Raw genomic sequence first — 12,513 nt, forward strand, 5'->3', positions numbered from 1 at the left:
CTTTCTCGCTCTCTCACGCTCTGTCTCCCTCTCTCGCTCTGGTTTATTTGGCGCGTGACACACAATTGGGTTTAGAGTAAATTTCCGTACGCGCCAGCTTGACTAACCAATCGAAACGTTATCAGTTATCACCAAAAGCTGCTGCCGGGCATGAGAATGGAACTGGGACTGGAATTGGGCATGGGCAGGGGAATGGGAAAGGGCGAAGGGCGGCTAATCACATTGTTCTCATGTTGAGAAGTCGTGTGTCGCTGAATTTTCTCCGGTTGTGGTTATCGCCCAATCAAGGTCAAGGCTTGTCTAAAGCAATTCGCGTCTCTGCTGTTGTTGCCAGCGCAATCGGCGTCGCCAGCCGTTCGGTCAGAGGTATTCGAATGAAGCACGCGTCTTTGTTTCGACTCATTTTGTATTCGTTTTTTTTTTTTTCGATACCCTAGAAAAGGAAAGGAAAGAGGAGTTGTATGGTAGCTATGTAACTATGATTCGTTCTCTTTTCTGGTCTGGTTTTAGAAATATTCGAATGAAGCACGCGTCATTGTTTCGACTCATTTAGTATTCGTTTTTTTTTCGATACCCTAGAAATGGAATGAAAGAGGAGTTGTATGGTAGCTATGTAACTATGATTCGTTCTCTTTTCTGGTCTGATTTTAGAAATATTCGAATGAAGCACGCGTCTTTGCTTCGACTCATTTTGTATTCGTTTTTTTTTGATACCCTAGAAATTGAATGAAACAGGGGCTGTATAAAAATGTATATCAGATGTGATTTCAGAAATATTCTCATATATGTAACATAAATGGCAGCTCAAAGGTATCCCCCAGTCGGATACTTTAGCAAGCTGTCGTTGTTACTGTTCCCATGCCAGAGCTGTCATATTTGATACGATACCTGTGCACCTAGCTTGTGGCAGGTACATATTTATTTATAAGCTTATAAGTAGTATATCACGTGATCCACAAAAATTGAAGCGTACATTCGGTAATACTTTTTGATGGCTTCGAAATGGGATTTGGTTTGAGGGGAGGAGTAGGATTGTTAGAAGTGCATACGAGAACCCATATATACATATATACATATATACATATAAAGATACGATCAAGCAACCTTGACTTGACATAAATATTTATCGCGAAAGACAAAAAACAATTGTGTAGAAAGTCTCTGCCCAGTCTTTATCAAGCAAACATATATAGCTTAGGGGTTCGCAAATGTTTCTAATTATATTCCCATATTCTTATAATCCCAATTGTTCCCTAGGTATGTCAGTTGATCTCAGGACCTATATATATATATAGATCTAATTTACAATCCGCCATATCACTCGAAGAACACTGAAGATACTCTTTTTTTTTTAATTAAATAATTAAGTTTAACAATTAAATGTATTTTACTGAAACTCACATTTCGGATATCGGAAAAATATATAGCGCAGCTCTTGTCTTTATACCCATTGCCAATGGATAAAAGGGGTATATGAGTTAGGTGCACATGTTTGTAACAAGCGGAAAGAAGAATAAAGTAGATTTTGAACATAAAATTTCAGTTTCAGCAACCCTTGAGAATTATTTGATTATCAATAGGTATACACACGCGAGGTAAATTTTCAAACATTTATAAATACTCTTGTGAAAAATAATAATATACATTTTCTTAATACGTGTATTTAAATTTTAAATGGAAATTAATACAACATCCCTGCTGCCCTACGTGCTGGACTTGCTGAGTCGTCAGCCGGATTTATGTGAGTATCTGCTGGCCAGGACTAGGATGAGTGGGTCCATTGCTAAAATTAGTTTAAAGATCTGGCACATGGATTTAGGGTTATCTATATAATAATTGCCAAAAACTCGATTCAGGCACCTCCATAGACGCGCTGTGCGAACAGATACAGGATGTGGTAATGGACGATATTATTAGTCCCTTTGGCAATCTCAAGCGAGCTGTCGAGTTCTCGGTGGAGCTGGGCATGAATCTTGGCCTGCTGCTGCTGAGCGATAAGCGTGTGCGCATGCCCTTCAATTTTCGCAACCGGAACGACAACAAGCCGGCGCAGCCGCAGCCAGCGAAAGCCAAGGAACTGGTCTCTCCGGAGCAGGGTCGACAGGTCATCAAGCGCCTGGCCAAAACTGTAAGTGTACGCAAGACGACAATATATATATGTATATAGTCCATAAATTTCGTCTAGTTGAAGGATTCTCGAAGTGCCGTAATCAAGCAAAAGACCAACACCAAGGCTCGGGCAAAGGGTCCGCCAAAAACTGGGTTCAAATGCAAACGTGGCCGACCGCATGCCCACAAAAAGGGTCGACCCGCGAAAAAGCGCAAAACGAATGCACGCAATGCGGCGGTACGCCAGTTGGCCGGAACACGCAGCCGCCGTTATTAAAGTTAAAAAATTTAGTGAGACAATTGGCAATTGTTATATTTAAATGGGCTTGGCAACTGGGTCAATATGGTGTCGACACACTTGCGACTAATTAACAGGGCACGCACACATATCTATGCACCTGTCCTGGTTCCTGGTGTGCGTCGCAATTTTTGTGTATTGAATCGAATATTTAGCATAATGCATTATTCAGTAGATGACAGCGCACAGCGCTTGGCTGGGCAAGGGATATGGCTTAGTATTAAGTATGGATATAGGCGATTATTTATGCAACATTAGAATTCTTCAATTCCAAGACGGACGCCATAAAAAGAATGCGCCGAGTGCGCGTCGCGTTCAGTGTGTCTGCGGATCAGGTCGGAGCGATAGCAACCCCTGAATATATATATATATAGCTGGATAATAAGTGACAGTGACAGTGACAGTGACAGTCTCTCTTTAAGGATACACGGTGCATTCATTTAACAATTGTACAACCAAACGTGAATCAATAGCCAAGGCATAATAAGTGAGACAGTGCAAACAACAGACACGGTGAACACACCTGTGCTGGAATTTTTATATAACTAATTCGTGAGTGTCAAGAGCAGCAGGTCGAGAGTCTCACCTGCTGGTGGCCTGTTCCCAAATGTACTTATGTGACCATTGGACTTTGTGCGAAACTTGAACTTGTCGCATATTTAATTGCAAATCGGATAAAAAGTTGCAATGCTCGAATGCGCAAATCTATATCTATATACATATATACCATATGGCATATATATGCATGTATAGACAAGTGATCCGAGCGAATGTGCCTGACGAGGAATACCTTGTGCCCAGCTCGAACTTAAGCGTAGCCCATGAAAACATCTTAGCTGCTCGCAAGCTACACGAGGCAGAAAAACCATTAAATGTTGAACATTTTTTACATTTCTCAGCATTTGTGCTTGATCCGATGTTGAAAGGATACGAAACAGGATATTGAATTGCATGACCTCTTGCCACATCAGCTCCATGATATTTTCCGATATGCACAAGACTTTTGTATGGAGAGTGCAATTAAAGCACAAACAAAATATGTCCTACTTTCCAACTATATTATATAGTGTGGCCGTACTATTTCATTTGAGAGTTGTTTCACACGTTTCGCTAAATCCATTCCCCTGGGTGGAAAATGTTTTTTTTTAAGTATTTTCGGCTTCAAACTTACATTAATGAAAATTCCACCTGGATCTGTTATAAATACTTGCAAAACAGTTCTATTACTTTTTTTTTTTTTGCTATACATTTTATTTTTCACACTTTTCGCAAAATCCAAGCTTTTTAAAAGTTTGTGGTCTAAGCTCTTTGGCAAAGATCTTAAAAAAATGATTTGTCCAAGTTCAAAATATACTGGAAAATGCATATTTCGAATTTGAAGCTAGCAACAGCTAATCCATATAGTAAAAGGGGGAAAACAAGATGTTTGAGCTTTTTGTTATCTATATACTATTATTAATATATAAATATAGATTGATAATATCTTGATACCATACCATAGACAGATTAAACCCGAACCAATCTGACACTGAACCAAATATATAAAATGGGTAGCAAGAAAAAGGAGGAACTATTGAAGACACAGAACAATGAGGCTGTCGGTGAGGAGCTTGAAATAGTCATCTCGGGAATATCTGGCAAATTTCCGGAGAGCAGCAACATAGAAGAGTTCAAGCATAACTTACTCAATGGTATTGATATGGTAACAGACGATCCGAGACGCTGGGAGGCAGGTACGCAATTGGATTCTTATAAGAATATATTTTATATAGATATAAATGTTTAATTATAATGTTTTATTGGCGGACGGCAGGCATATATGGCTTACCCGAGCGCATGGCCAAGATGCGAGACGAGGATTTGGAAAAATTTGATGACAAATTTTTCAGCGTACACCAGAAGCAGGCGGAACTAATGGATCCGTGCATGCGAATGCTCCTGGAGCTGACACACGAGGCCATCATTGATGCTGGCATCAATCCATCCGAGCTGCGCGGCACTCGCACCGGCGTCTACATTGGCCTGTCCTTTGTGGAGACGGAGCACGAGATACCCAACATGGAGCCGAGCAGCATAAATGGCTACTGCCTGACAGGCTGTGCCCGTGCCATGTTCGCCAACCGCATATCCTACACCTTCGACTTCAAGGGACCCAGCTTTATAGTCGACACCGCCTGCTCCAGCTCACTTGTGGCCCTATCGCACGCCTATACGGACATGCGATCGGGCCGCTGCGATTACGCTTTGGTCGCCGGCGTCAATCTCATCCTGAAGCCCATATTCGCCTTGCAGTTTCTGCGCCTGGGCATCGTTAGCCAGGATGGCTCCTGTAAGACATTTGATGCGGGCGCCAATGGATATGCCCGTGCCGACACCTGTGCCGTGGTCTTTCTGCAGCGCCGAGCGCAGGCGAAGCGCTTGTATGCATCGATACTGAATGTGCGCACCAATACGGATGGCTTCAAGGAGCAGGGCGTCACCTTTCCGGATGGTCGAATGCAGCAGCAGCTGCTGCACGAGACGTACAGCGAGATTGGCCTCAACCCCGACAAGGTGGTCTATGTGGAGGCACATGGCAGTGGCACGCCCGTGGGCGACGACCAGGAGGCCAATATGCTAAGCAACTTTTTCTGTCACCCGTCGCGGCCCGCTCCTCTGCTGATTGGATCCGTGAAATCCAATATGGGGCACGCGGAGCCGGCGTCGGGCGTAAGTGCGCTGGCCAAGGTTATCATTGCCATGGAGGAGGGCATAATACCCAGAAATTTGCACTATCACAATCCCAATCCGGCTGTGCCGGCTCTGGTCGAGGGACGGCTCAAAGTGATGGATCGCAACCTGCCCTGGCAGGGCGGCATTGTGGGCCTCAATTCGTTTGGCTTTGGCGGCGCCAATGCCCATGTCATACTCAAATCACACGAAAAGCAAAAGAAGCCCAGCCCAAAGGCACACAAAACCCCGTTAAAGCTTGTCATTTGCTCCGGACGCACCGAACAGGCGGTGCATCAGCTCTTGGACGCGGCCACAAAGCATCGCAACGACGATGAGTTTCTGGCGCTGATGAACGACATCCATTTGAAGCCCATTCCCATGCATCCCTATCGTGGCTTCTCGCTGCTCGGCTCGGCGGGCCCAGTCAAACAGGAGATCTGCATTTACGAGGAGGAAAAGCGACCCATTTGGTTTGTCTATGCCGGCATGGGCAGCCAGTGGGCCAGCATGGCCAAGGATCTGATGCAAATTGAGGTCTTCAACAAGTCCATTCAATATTGTGCTGAGGTAAGTTCCGACAGAATTTCTTATCCCCATAGAGCATATACTATATATATCATGGGATCGCAGTGTATTTAAAGATTTTCGTATTAGAGATTTTTATTTTGGTAATGAGCTTAAAGTCCATCGAATAAGGCACCAATAGATTGCATTTTTGCCTCAGCTAAAATTCCAGCAGGTACACATGCACTTCTCTGTAGCCTGTGGGGCTTCTATGCGATTCTCAAAAGATTTTGATACAACAGCCATGGAATATTGGTAAGCTAGGATAAAATGGAAGCAGAAGGATGATCGACCTTTGAAAATTTAGTATTTATATTATTAAATATGAATTCTTAATCAGCCATAATTGGGATTGGATTGGGAAATACCAACCGAGTGATCAGTTGTTCTCCCCAAGGACTTAACAGAAAGGCATAATTTAAGCCGCCAACAAAAAATGTCTGAAAAAGATCATTAGCATAGTCATTAATGCGATTCGTCTCTTTATCTATATTAATCGATCGTGCAGGTGCTTACCCAAATGGACTTTGACCTGATCGAGGTTCTCACTCACTCAACAGAGAGCACATTCGACAATATGCTAAACTCCTTTGTGTCAATCGCAGCCGTGCAAGTGGCATTGACGGATCTGCTCAAGACGCTGGACATTAAGGCGGATGGCATTATTGGACACTCGGCTGGCGAGCTGGGCGCAGCCTATATGGACGGCTGCCTGACGGCCGAGCAAACGGTCCTGGCTGCCTACTGGCGCGGTAAAAGCATCCTGGAGACGCCAGGTCTGCCGCAGGGCAAAATGGCAGCCGTGGGACTGAGCTGGAATGAAATTGGCAACCACCTGCCGCCGGACTGTTATCCCGTGTGCCACAACAGCGACAACAATTGCACAGTGTCGGGACCCGTGGCCAGCATGGACGCGACCATACAAAAGTTGAATGGGTCGGGTGTGTTTGTGCGGGCTGTCGAGTCCGGCGGCTATGCTTTTCACAGCAGATATATCGCGAATGCTGCACCAATATTGCGCAAAAATCTGGAGCGACTGATCACGGATCCCAAGCTGCGCACGAATCGTTGGCTGAGCACCAGCGTGCCGGAGCGCGACTGGCAAACGCCCGCTTGCCGCATGGCCTCTGCGACGTATTTCATCAACAATTTGATTTCGCCAGTGCTTTTCCATGAAGCCATTTGCCATATACCCAAGAACGCGCTGGTTGTGGAGATTGCGCCACATGGTCTGTTCCGGTCCATATTGCGCGCGTTGGGACCCAAAATAAGCTATGTGAGCCTCATGCAACGGGGTCATCCAAACAATTCCGAGTACCTACTAAGCCAGATTGGTCAGCTGTATGTAGCTGGCGGTCAGCCACAGCTGCTGGGCTTGTCGCTATCCCAAACAATTAGCTATCCCGTCTCTCGGGGCACGCCCATGCTGAGCTCGCTAATCGGCTGGGATCACACACAGAAATGGAGCTATCCAAAGTTTCAGGGCGGCCGACAGACCAGCCAGCTTTCCGTTGAACTGGATCTGAGCAAGGAGGAGTACGCCTTCTTGGCCGGACACAAGATTGATGGTCGCATACTCTATCCGGCAACGGGATACTTGACACTGGCCTGGATAATGTTGGCCCAGCAGAAGGGCTGTGACTTTCAGCGTACGCCTGTGGTTTTTGAAGATGTCGTCTTTCACCGCGCCACGATTCTCGGCCAGGATGTCGGCTCAGCGGTCAAGTTGGCCGTTAACTACTTCCAAGGCAGCGGCAACTTTGAGATCTGTGAAGGCAGCAGTCTGGTAGCATCGGGAAAAATAAGGCTCGTTGCCAACGTGCAGGAGCTACAGCTAAATCTGCCTGGACTGCCGGGCAGCGCTGGCTTGGCCAAGCTCTGCACCAAGGATGTCTACAAGGAGTTGCGCTTGCGTGGCTATGACTATGGCGGCATCTTTCAAGGCATCATCGACGTTGACAATTTAGGTGTGGCGGGCCGCCTTGCCTGGGCCGACAATTGGATTAGCTTCATGGACACCATGCTGCAGTTCCGCATACTCAGCAACAGCATGCGCGAATTGTACGTGCCAACGGGCATTGAGCGCGTCGTTATCGATCCGGTTAAGCACTTGGAGCTGGCCAAGCAGCAACAGCAAAAGCTGCCGGTTTCTTATCATCGCAACATTTCGGTTGTCAAGTGCGGCGGTGTCGAGGTACACAAGATGAAGACTGCACAGACCCAACGTCGCTCCGGTGGCCAGAGTCCGCCCGTTCTGGAGCGCTACAGCTTCACTCCACACATGCAACACTTGGATCCACGCGGGGATCAGCATCGTTCCAAGCACATTGCCCTTACCGTCGCCATGCAGCTGATCATCGAGAACAGCGGAGGAGCACTCAAAATCAAGGGAGTCGAGCTGGCTGGCACACGCACCGAAGGTCTCAATGCCGTCAAACTACTGGAGCTTATTGAGCGCGAGCCCATTTTGGTGGGCGATGTAGCCGTTGCCACAAACAGCAACAGCAACGAGTCCGTGCTGAACGCATTGTTGCTGGACTCGGGAGTTCGCGTTATTGTTGCAGATCCGGCGAAAGCCGCCGTGGAATGCCAGTGCGACTTTGTGCATGCCGTTGACTTGCTTGCCACGGAATGCACCGCAAGAGATCTGCAACTGCAACACTGCATTGATACCGTTAAAGCGGAGACTGGCTTTCTGCTGCTCGAAGAGAGTCTAAGTGCCTACAGAAGCACAGGACAGGCCCTACTGCAGCGTCTAAATCTATTGCCGGTTATGGAACAAGTCTACGACACGGATCGCACCTTGATCCTAGCTAGAAAGTTAGCCGTCAAGGACTTTACCTCTTCACTGGTTATCCGCATATCCAATAATCACTTCAAGTGGGTCACGGATCTGAAAGCCGCGCTGTTGAAGTCACAGTCCGAGGGCAGTAACGTTTACTTGGTGGCACAGGGGGAGCCACGTACCGGTGCCTTAGGCTTTATAAACTGCCTTAAACGCGAGCAGATCGACTACCGAATTCGACTTTATTTGCTGCAGGACCCTGAACTGCCCGAATTCTCGCTGACTAGCACGTCCTTTGCCGATCAAATTGCCAAGGACCTATCCATCAATGTTTACCGGAATGGTAATTGGGGTAGCTTTCGGCATTTGCCACTTAACACACATCAGCCGCTGCTGACGGTGGAGCAAGCCTATGTCAATACGCTGATCAAGGGCGATCTTTCGTCGCTGAAATGGATCGAGAGCCCCCGGAACACGAATGTGAACCTCAACAAATGGGAGCCCTGCACAGTCTATTTCGCACCACTGAACTTTCGTGACGTGATGTTGGCATCGGGAAAACTTAGTCAAGATGCGTTGCCAGCTGATTTGGCTCACCAGGATTGCGTTTTGGGTCTAGAGTTTGCCGGACGTGACTCAACTGGTCGCCGCGTCATGGCCATGGTGCCAGCCAAGTCCTTGGCCACCAACTGTTTGGCCAACAAGAATCTTCTCTGGGATATACCCGACAACTGGACCATGGAGGAGGCCTCCACGGTGCCCTGTGTCTACGCTACCGTATACTATGCCCTTGTCGTGCGCGGGCAAATGAAGAAGGGTGAGCGCATCCTTATCCATGCCGGCTCGGGCGGTGTGGGCCAGGCTGCCATTTCTGTGGCCCTGCACCACGGTCTGACGGTCTTCACCACGGTCGGCAGCAAGGAGAAACGTGAATTTTTACTGAAGCGTTTTCCCAAGCTGCTGGCACGTAACATTGGCAATTCACGTGACACATCGTTCGAGCAAATGATTTTAGGTGAAACCAATGGGGAGGGCGTCGATCTAATCCTTAACTCCCTGTCTGAGGAGAAGCTTCAGGCATCCGTCCGCTGCTTGGGTCTCAACGGACGCTTTCTGGAAATCGGCAAATTCGATCTGAGCAATAACAATCCACTGGGCATGTCGGTATTTTTAAAAAACACATCCTTTCACGGCATTCTGCTAGACAGCGTCATGGAAGGTGAAGAGGAAATGCAGAGGCATGTCGTCTCGCTCGTAACGGAGGGCATCAGGAACGGGGCTGTATTACCACTGCCCACCACTGTCTACACCGACCAGGAGATCGAGAAGGCCTTTCGGTTCATGGCCTCGGGCAAACACATTGGCAAGGTGGTCATTAAGGTGCGCAACGAGGAGCAACAATCGGCGCTGCCCAAGCCGCGTCTGACCAATGCCATACCCCGCACCTACATGCATCCGGAGAAAAGCTATATCATTGTCGGCGGCTTGGGCGGCTTTGGTCTGGAGCTGGCCAACTGGCTGGCGACTCGTGGAGCACGCTACATTGTCTTGAATTCCCATTCAGGCCTTAAGACCGGCTACCAAAGTCTGATGATACGGCGCTTGCACGAGCGTGGAGTCCAGGTAATCGTCGATATCAACGACGTGACATCTGCCATGGGCTGCATAAAGATGCTGGAAAGCAGCAACAATTTAGCATTGGTCGGCGGCATATTCAACCTGGCCGCAATACTAAAGGATGCGATTTTCGAAGAACAAACTGTGAAAAACTTTGAGCTGGTGACAGCGCCCAAAATCCTAACCACAATGCATCTAGACCAATGCTCGCGCCGCATGTGCCCAGCGCTTGAACACTTTATTTGCTTTTCAAGCTTGGCCTCTGGACGTGGCAATCCGGGTCAGACCAACTACGGTCTGGCTAACTCGGCCATGGAACGCATCTGTGAACTACGCCAAGCTGACGGCTATCCCGGCATCGCAATACAGTGGGGTGCCATTGGTGACACGGGCCTCATCATTGAGCACATGGGCAACAATGACACCGTCATTGGCGGAACTCTGCCCCAGCGCATGAGCAGCTGCCTGCAGACCTTGGATATCTTTATGCAGCAGCCCCATCCTGTATTGGCGTCCATGGTGCTGGCCGAGAAACGCAAGCCGGAGCAGTCGAGTCGCCAGAGCCTGATTGCCACCATAGCCAACATAATGGGCCTGCGTGATGTGAACTCGATTCAGGATAAGACAACACTCTTTGACCTGGGCATGGACTCGCTTATGAGCACTGAGATCAAGCAGACACTGGAGAGGAATTTCGATTTGGTCTTGTCAGCTCAGGAAATTCGCCAGCTAACCTTTAGTGCACTTAAGAACATTGATACCCGAGAAGCACAGGTGACTGCCTCGCGGTCCGATTCAGTTATAGAGCCGACATCGGTGAACGGTGCCAATATTATGGGCCGAACGACAATCGCTCAAACCGATGAAACACGCCAGGTATTCGCCAAGGAAGTATTACCCCAGGACGTGCTCGTGCGCCTGCATTCCAAAGCGACAATCGCCAGCAAGGAGCCCGCTGCGTTTTTCCTTGCGCCCATCGAAGGATTCACCATTGCCGTCGAAGCACTTGCCGCCTCACTCACCTGCCCAGCCTACGGTCTGCAGTGCACCGAGCAGGTGCCGCTGGACTCAATTGAAGCTTGCGCCGCCTACTATTTACAGCAAATACAAAAGCTGCAGCCCCATGGACCCTACAACATTGTGGGATACTCATACGGTTGCCTACTGGCGCACGCAATCGGCGTGGCGTTAGAACAGCGTCGATTTAGCGTAAAGGTCATCATGCTCGACGGAGCTCCGACCATGGCGAGCGGCTATGTGCAGGAGGCCAAGAAGCAAACGGACGACTTGAACCGCCAGCAATCCATGACGCTGGCCTACTTTGGGGCACTGCTGGCAGATGTGGACTACAACCAGGTGGGTGGACATTCGCCATGCTCACTCCATTCGAAATATTCCTCTAATATATCAAACTATTACAGCTGCTACGAATTCTCGAGGGTGTGAAGACGTGGAATCTGAAGCTAAACAAACTTGCGGATACCCTGGCCTCGCATACTCAACAGACCAAGGATGTGGTAAGTCACCTCTATAAGAAATATATGATAAAAATAAGTTTATATAAAAAATGGAAACTTTTATGTTTCTTTGTTTTCAAATATATTCACAGATCAAGAAAGCTGCCTGTATGTTTCAGCAAAAGCTTCTTCTATCAGAGAGCTATAAGGGAGCAAAGCAGCTTAACAGCGACGTGGTACTCATCAAATCAGCCGAGCACAATGCAATTATGACTCAGGACGACTACGGTCTCAGAGAGGTAATAATATATCAAATTTAAATAAGCCAAAATATGTTAATTAACAGACTCTGTAGATTTGCAGCGCTCCGATCGATATGCATGTTGTTGCAGGCACCCATAGGACATTTCTCAAGGAGGCCCAAACGTTAAAAATCATGGAACGTGTTTTACACAAACACTCGTGTTAGCTGCTTCATTTATTTAATAATAATAAATTTACTTAAATACATTATTTTTAATTAATTTTGTATAACTTGTAATTTTGTATTAGCTTTTTTTTTATTTCTTTGATTATTCAATGCGCGGCCAGTCTCTGTATGACCCACAAAACTGTCAACATTGTTCTGATAAGAAATAAGTTAATATTATGATACATACTTACATAATTGCGTGCATGTAAATAACATTACTAATAAAAGCCCTTTTAACAGTGCAACATTTTACATACGAGTATACTTTATATACATATGTATATACCAACACATATGCAATAATTCATAAGACTAAGTCTTTGGCTGACTTAAGCTTAACAGAAGGCGCTCAAGAAAACATGCACAGAGATCTTTGAGATCTTTGTAAAGCTTTGAATATGAGTTTTAGGCAAATCGGACAAAACCTAAAAACAAGAACCATGTTGCCCGATCTAGTTGCCAAATTTATCTTAAGGCCAAACCACGAAAACATAACCAA

General features: G+C 47.1%; 2 protein-coding genes across 3 annotated transcripts; both read left to right on the forward strand.

Moving 5' to 3' along the window:
* The first annotated feature begins 1,582 nt into the window (after positions 1-1,582).
* Positions 1,583-2,409, forward strand: LOC6628142 (uncharacterized). Its single transcript, XM_002052393.4, has 3 exons — positions 1,583-1,741; positions 1,857-2,128; positions 2,186-2,409. The coding sequence occupies exons 1-3, from the start codon at positions 1,675-1,677 to the stop codon at positions 2,384-2,386; spliced, it is 540 nt and encodes a 179-aa protein (XP_002052429.1). The 5' UTR covers positions 1,583-1,674; the 3' UTR covers positions 2,387-2,409.
* A 327-nt stretch (positions 2,410-2,736) lies between these two features.
* Positions 2,737-12,266, forward strand: FASN2 (Fatty acid synthase 2). 2 transcript variants are annotated; one of them, XM_002052392.4, is made up of 7 exons: positions 2,737-2,959; positions 3,909-4,140; positions 4,221-5,686; positions 6,192-11,441; positions 11,507-11,602; positions 11,695-11,841; positions 11,898-12,266. In XM_002052392.4, exons 2-7 carry the CDS (start codon positions 3,954-3,956, stop codon positions 12,009-12,011), a joined length of 7,260 nt encoding a protein of 2,419 aa, XP_002052428.1. In that variant the 5' UTR covers positions 2,737-2,959; positions 3,909-3,953; the 3' UTR covers positions 12,012-12,266. The 2 variants fall into 2 exon arrangements, with proteins under 2 accessions (XP_002052428.1, XP_032294001.1); XM_032438110.2 differs by having other exon boundaries at positions 3,913-4,140.
* Positions 12,267-12,513: the final 247 nt, after the last annotated feature.

This window comes from Drosophila virilis, chromosome 4, assembly GCF_030788295.1.
Source record: "Drosophila virilis strain 15010-1051.87 chromosome 4, Dvir_AGI_RSII-ME, whole genome shotgun sequence".
Lineage (NCBI taxonomy): Eukaryota > Metazoa > Arthropoda > Insecta > Diptera > Drosophilidae > Drosophila > Drosophila virilis.

Excerpts from the sequence above, each read along its gene's own strand:
- LOC6628142 (XM_002052393.4), top strand. The coding sequence starts at position 1,675 with ATGGAAATTAATACAACATCCCTGCTGCCCTACGTGCTGGACTTGCTG. Across the intron at positions 1,742-1,856 it reads GAGTCGTCAGCCGGATTTAT|GCACCTCCATAGACGCGCTG; the intron begins GTGAGTATCTGC and ends AACTCGATTCAG. Across the intron at positions 2,129-2,185 it reads TCAAGCGCCTGGCCAAAACT|TTGAAGGATTCTCGAAGTGC; the intron begins GTAAGTGTACGC and ends AATTTCGTCTAG.
- FASN2 (XM_002052392.4), top strand. The coding sequence starts at position 3,954 with ATGGGTAGCAAGAAAAAGGAGGAACTATTGAAGACACAGAACAATGAG. Across the intron at positions 4,141-4,220 it reads TCCGAGACGCTGGGAGGCAG|GCATATATGGCTTACCCGAG; the intron begins GTACGCAATTGG and ends GGCGGACGGCAG. Across the intron at positions 5,687-6,191 it reads CCATTCAATATTGTGCTGAG|GTGCTTACCCAAATGGACTT; the intron begins GTAAGTTCCGAC and ends TCGATCGTGCAG.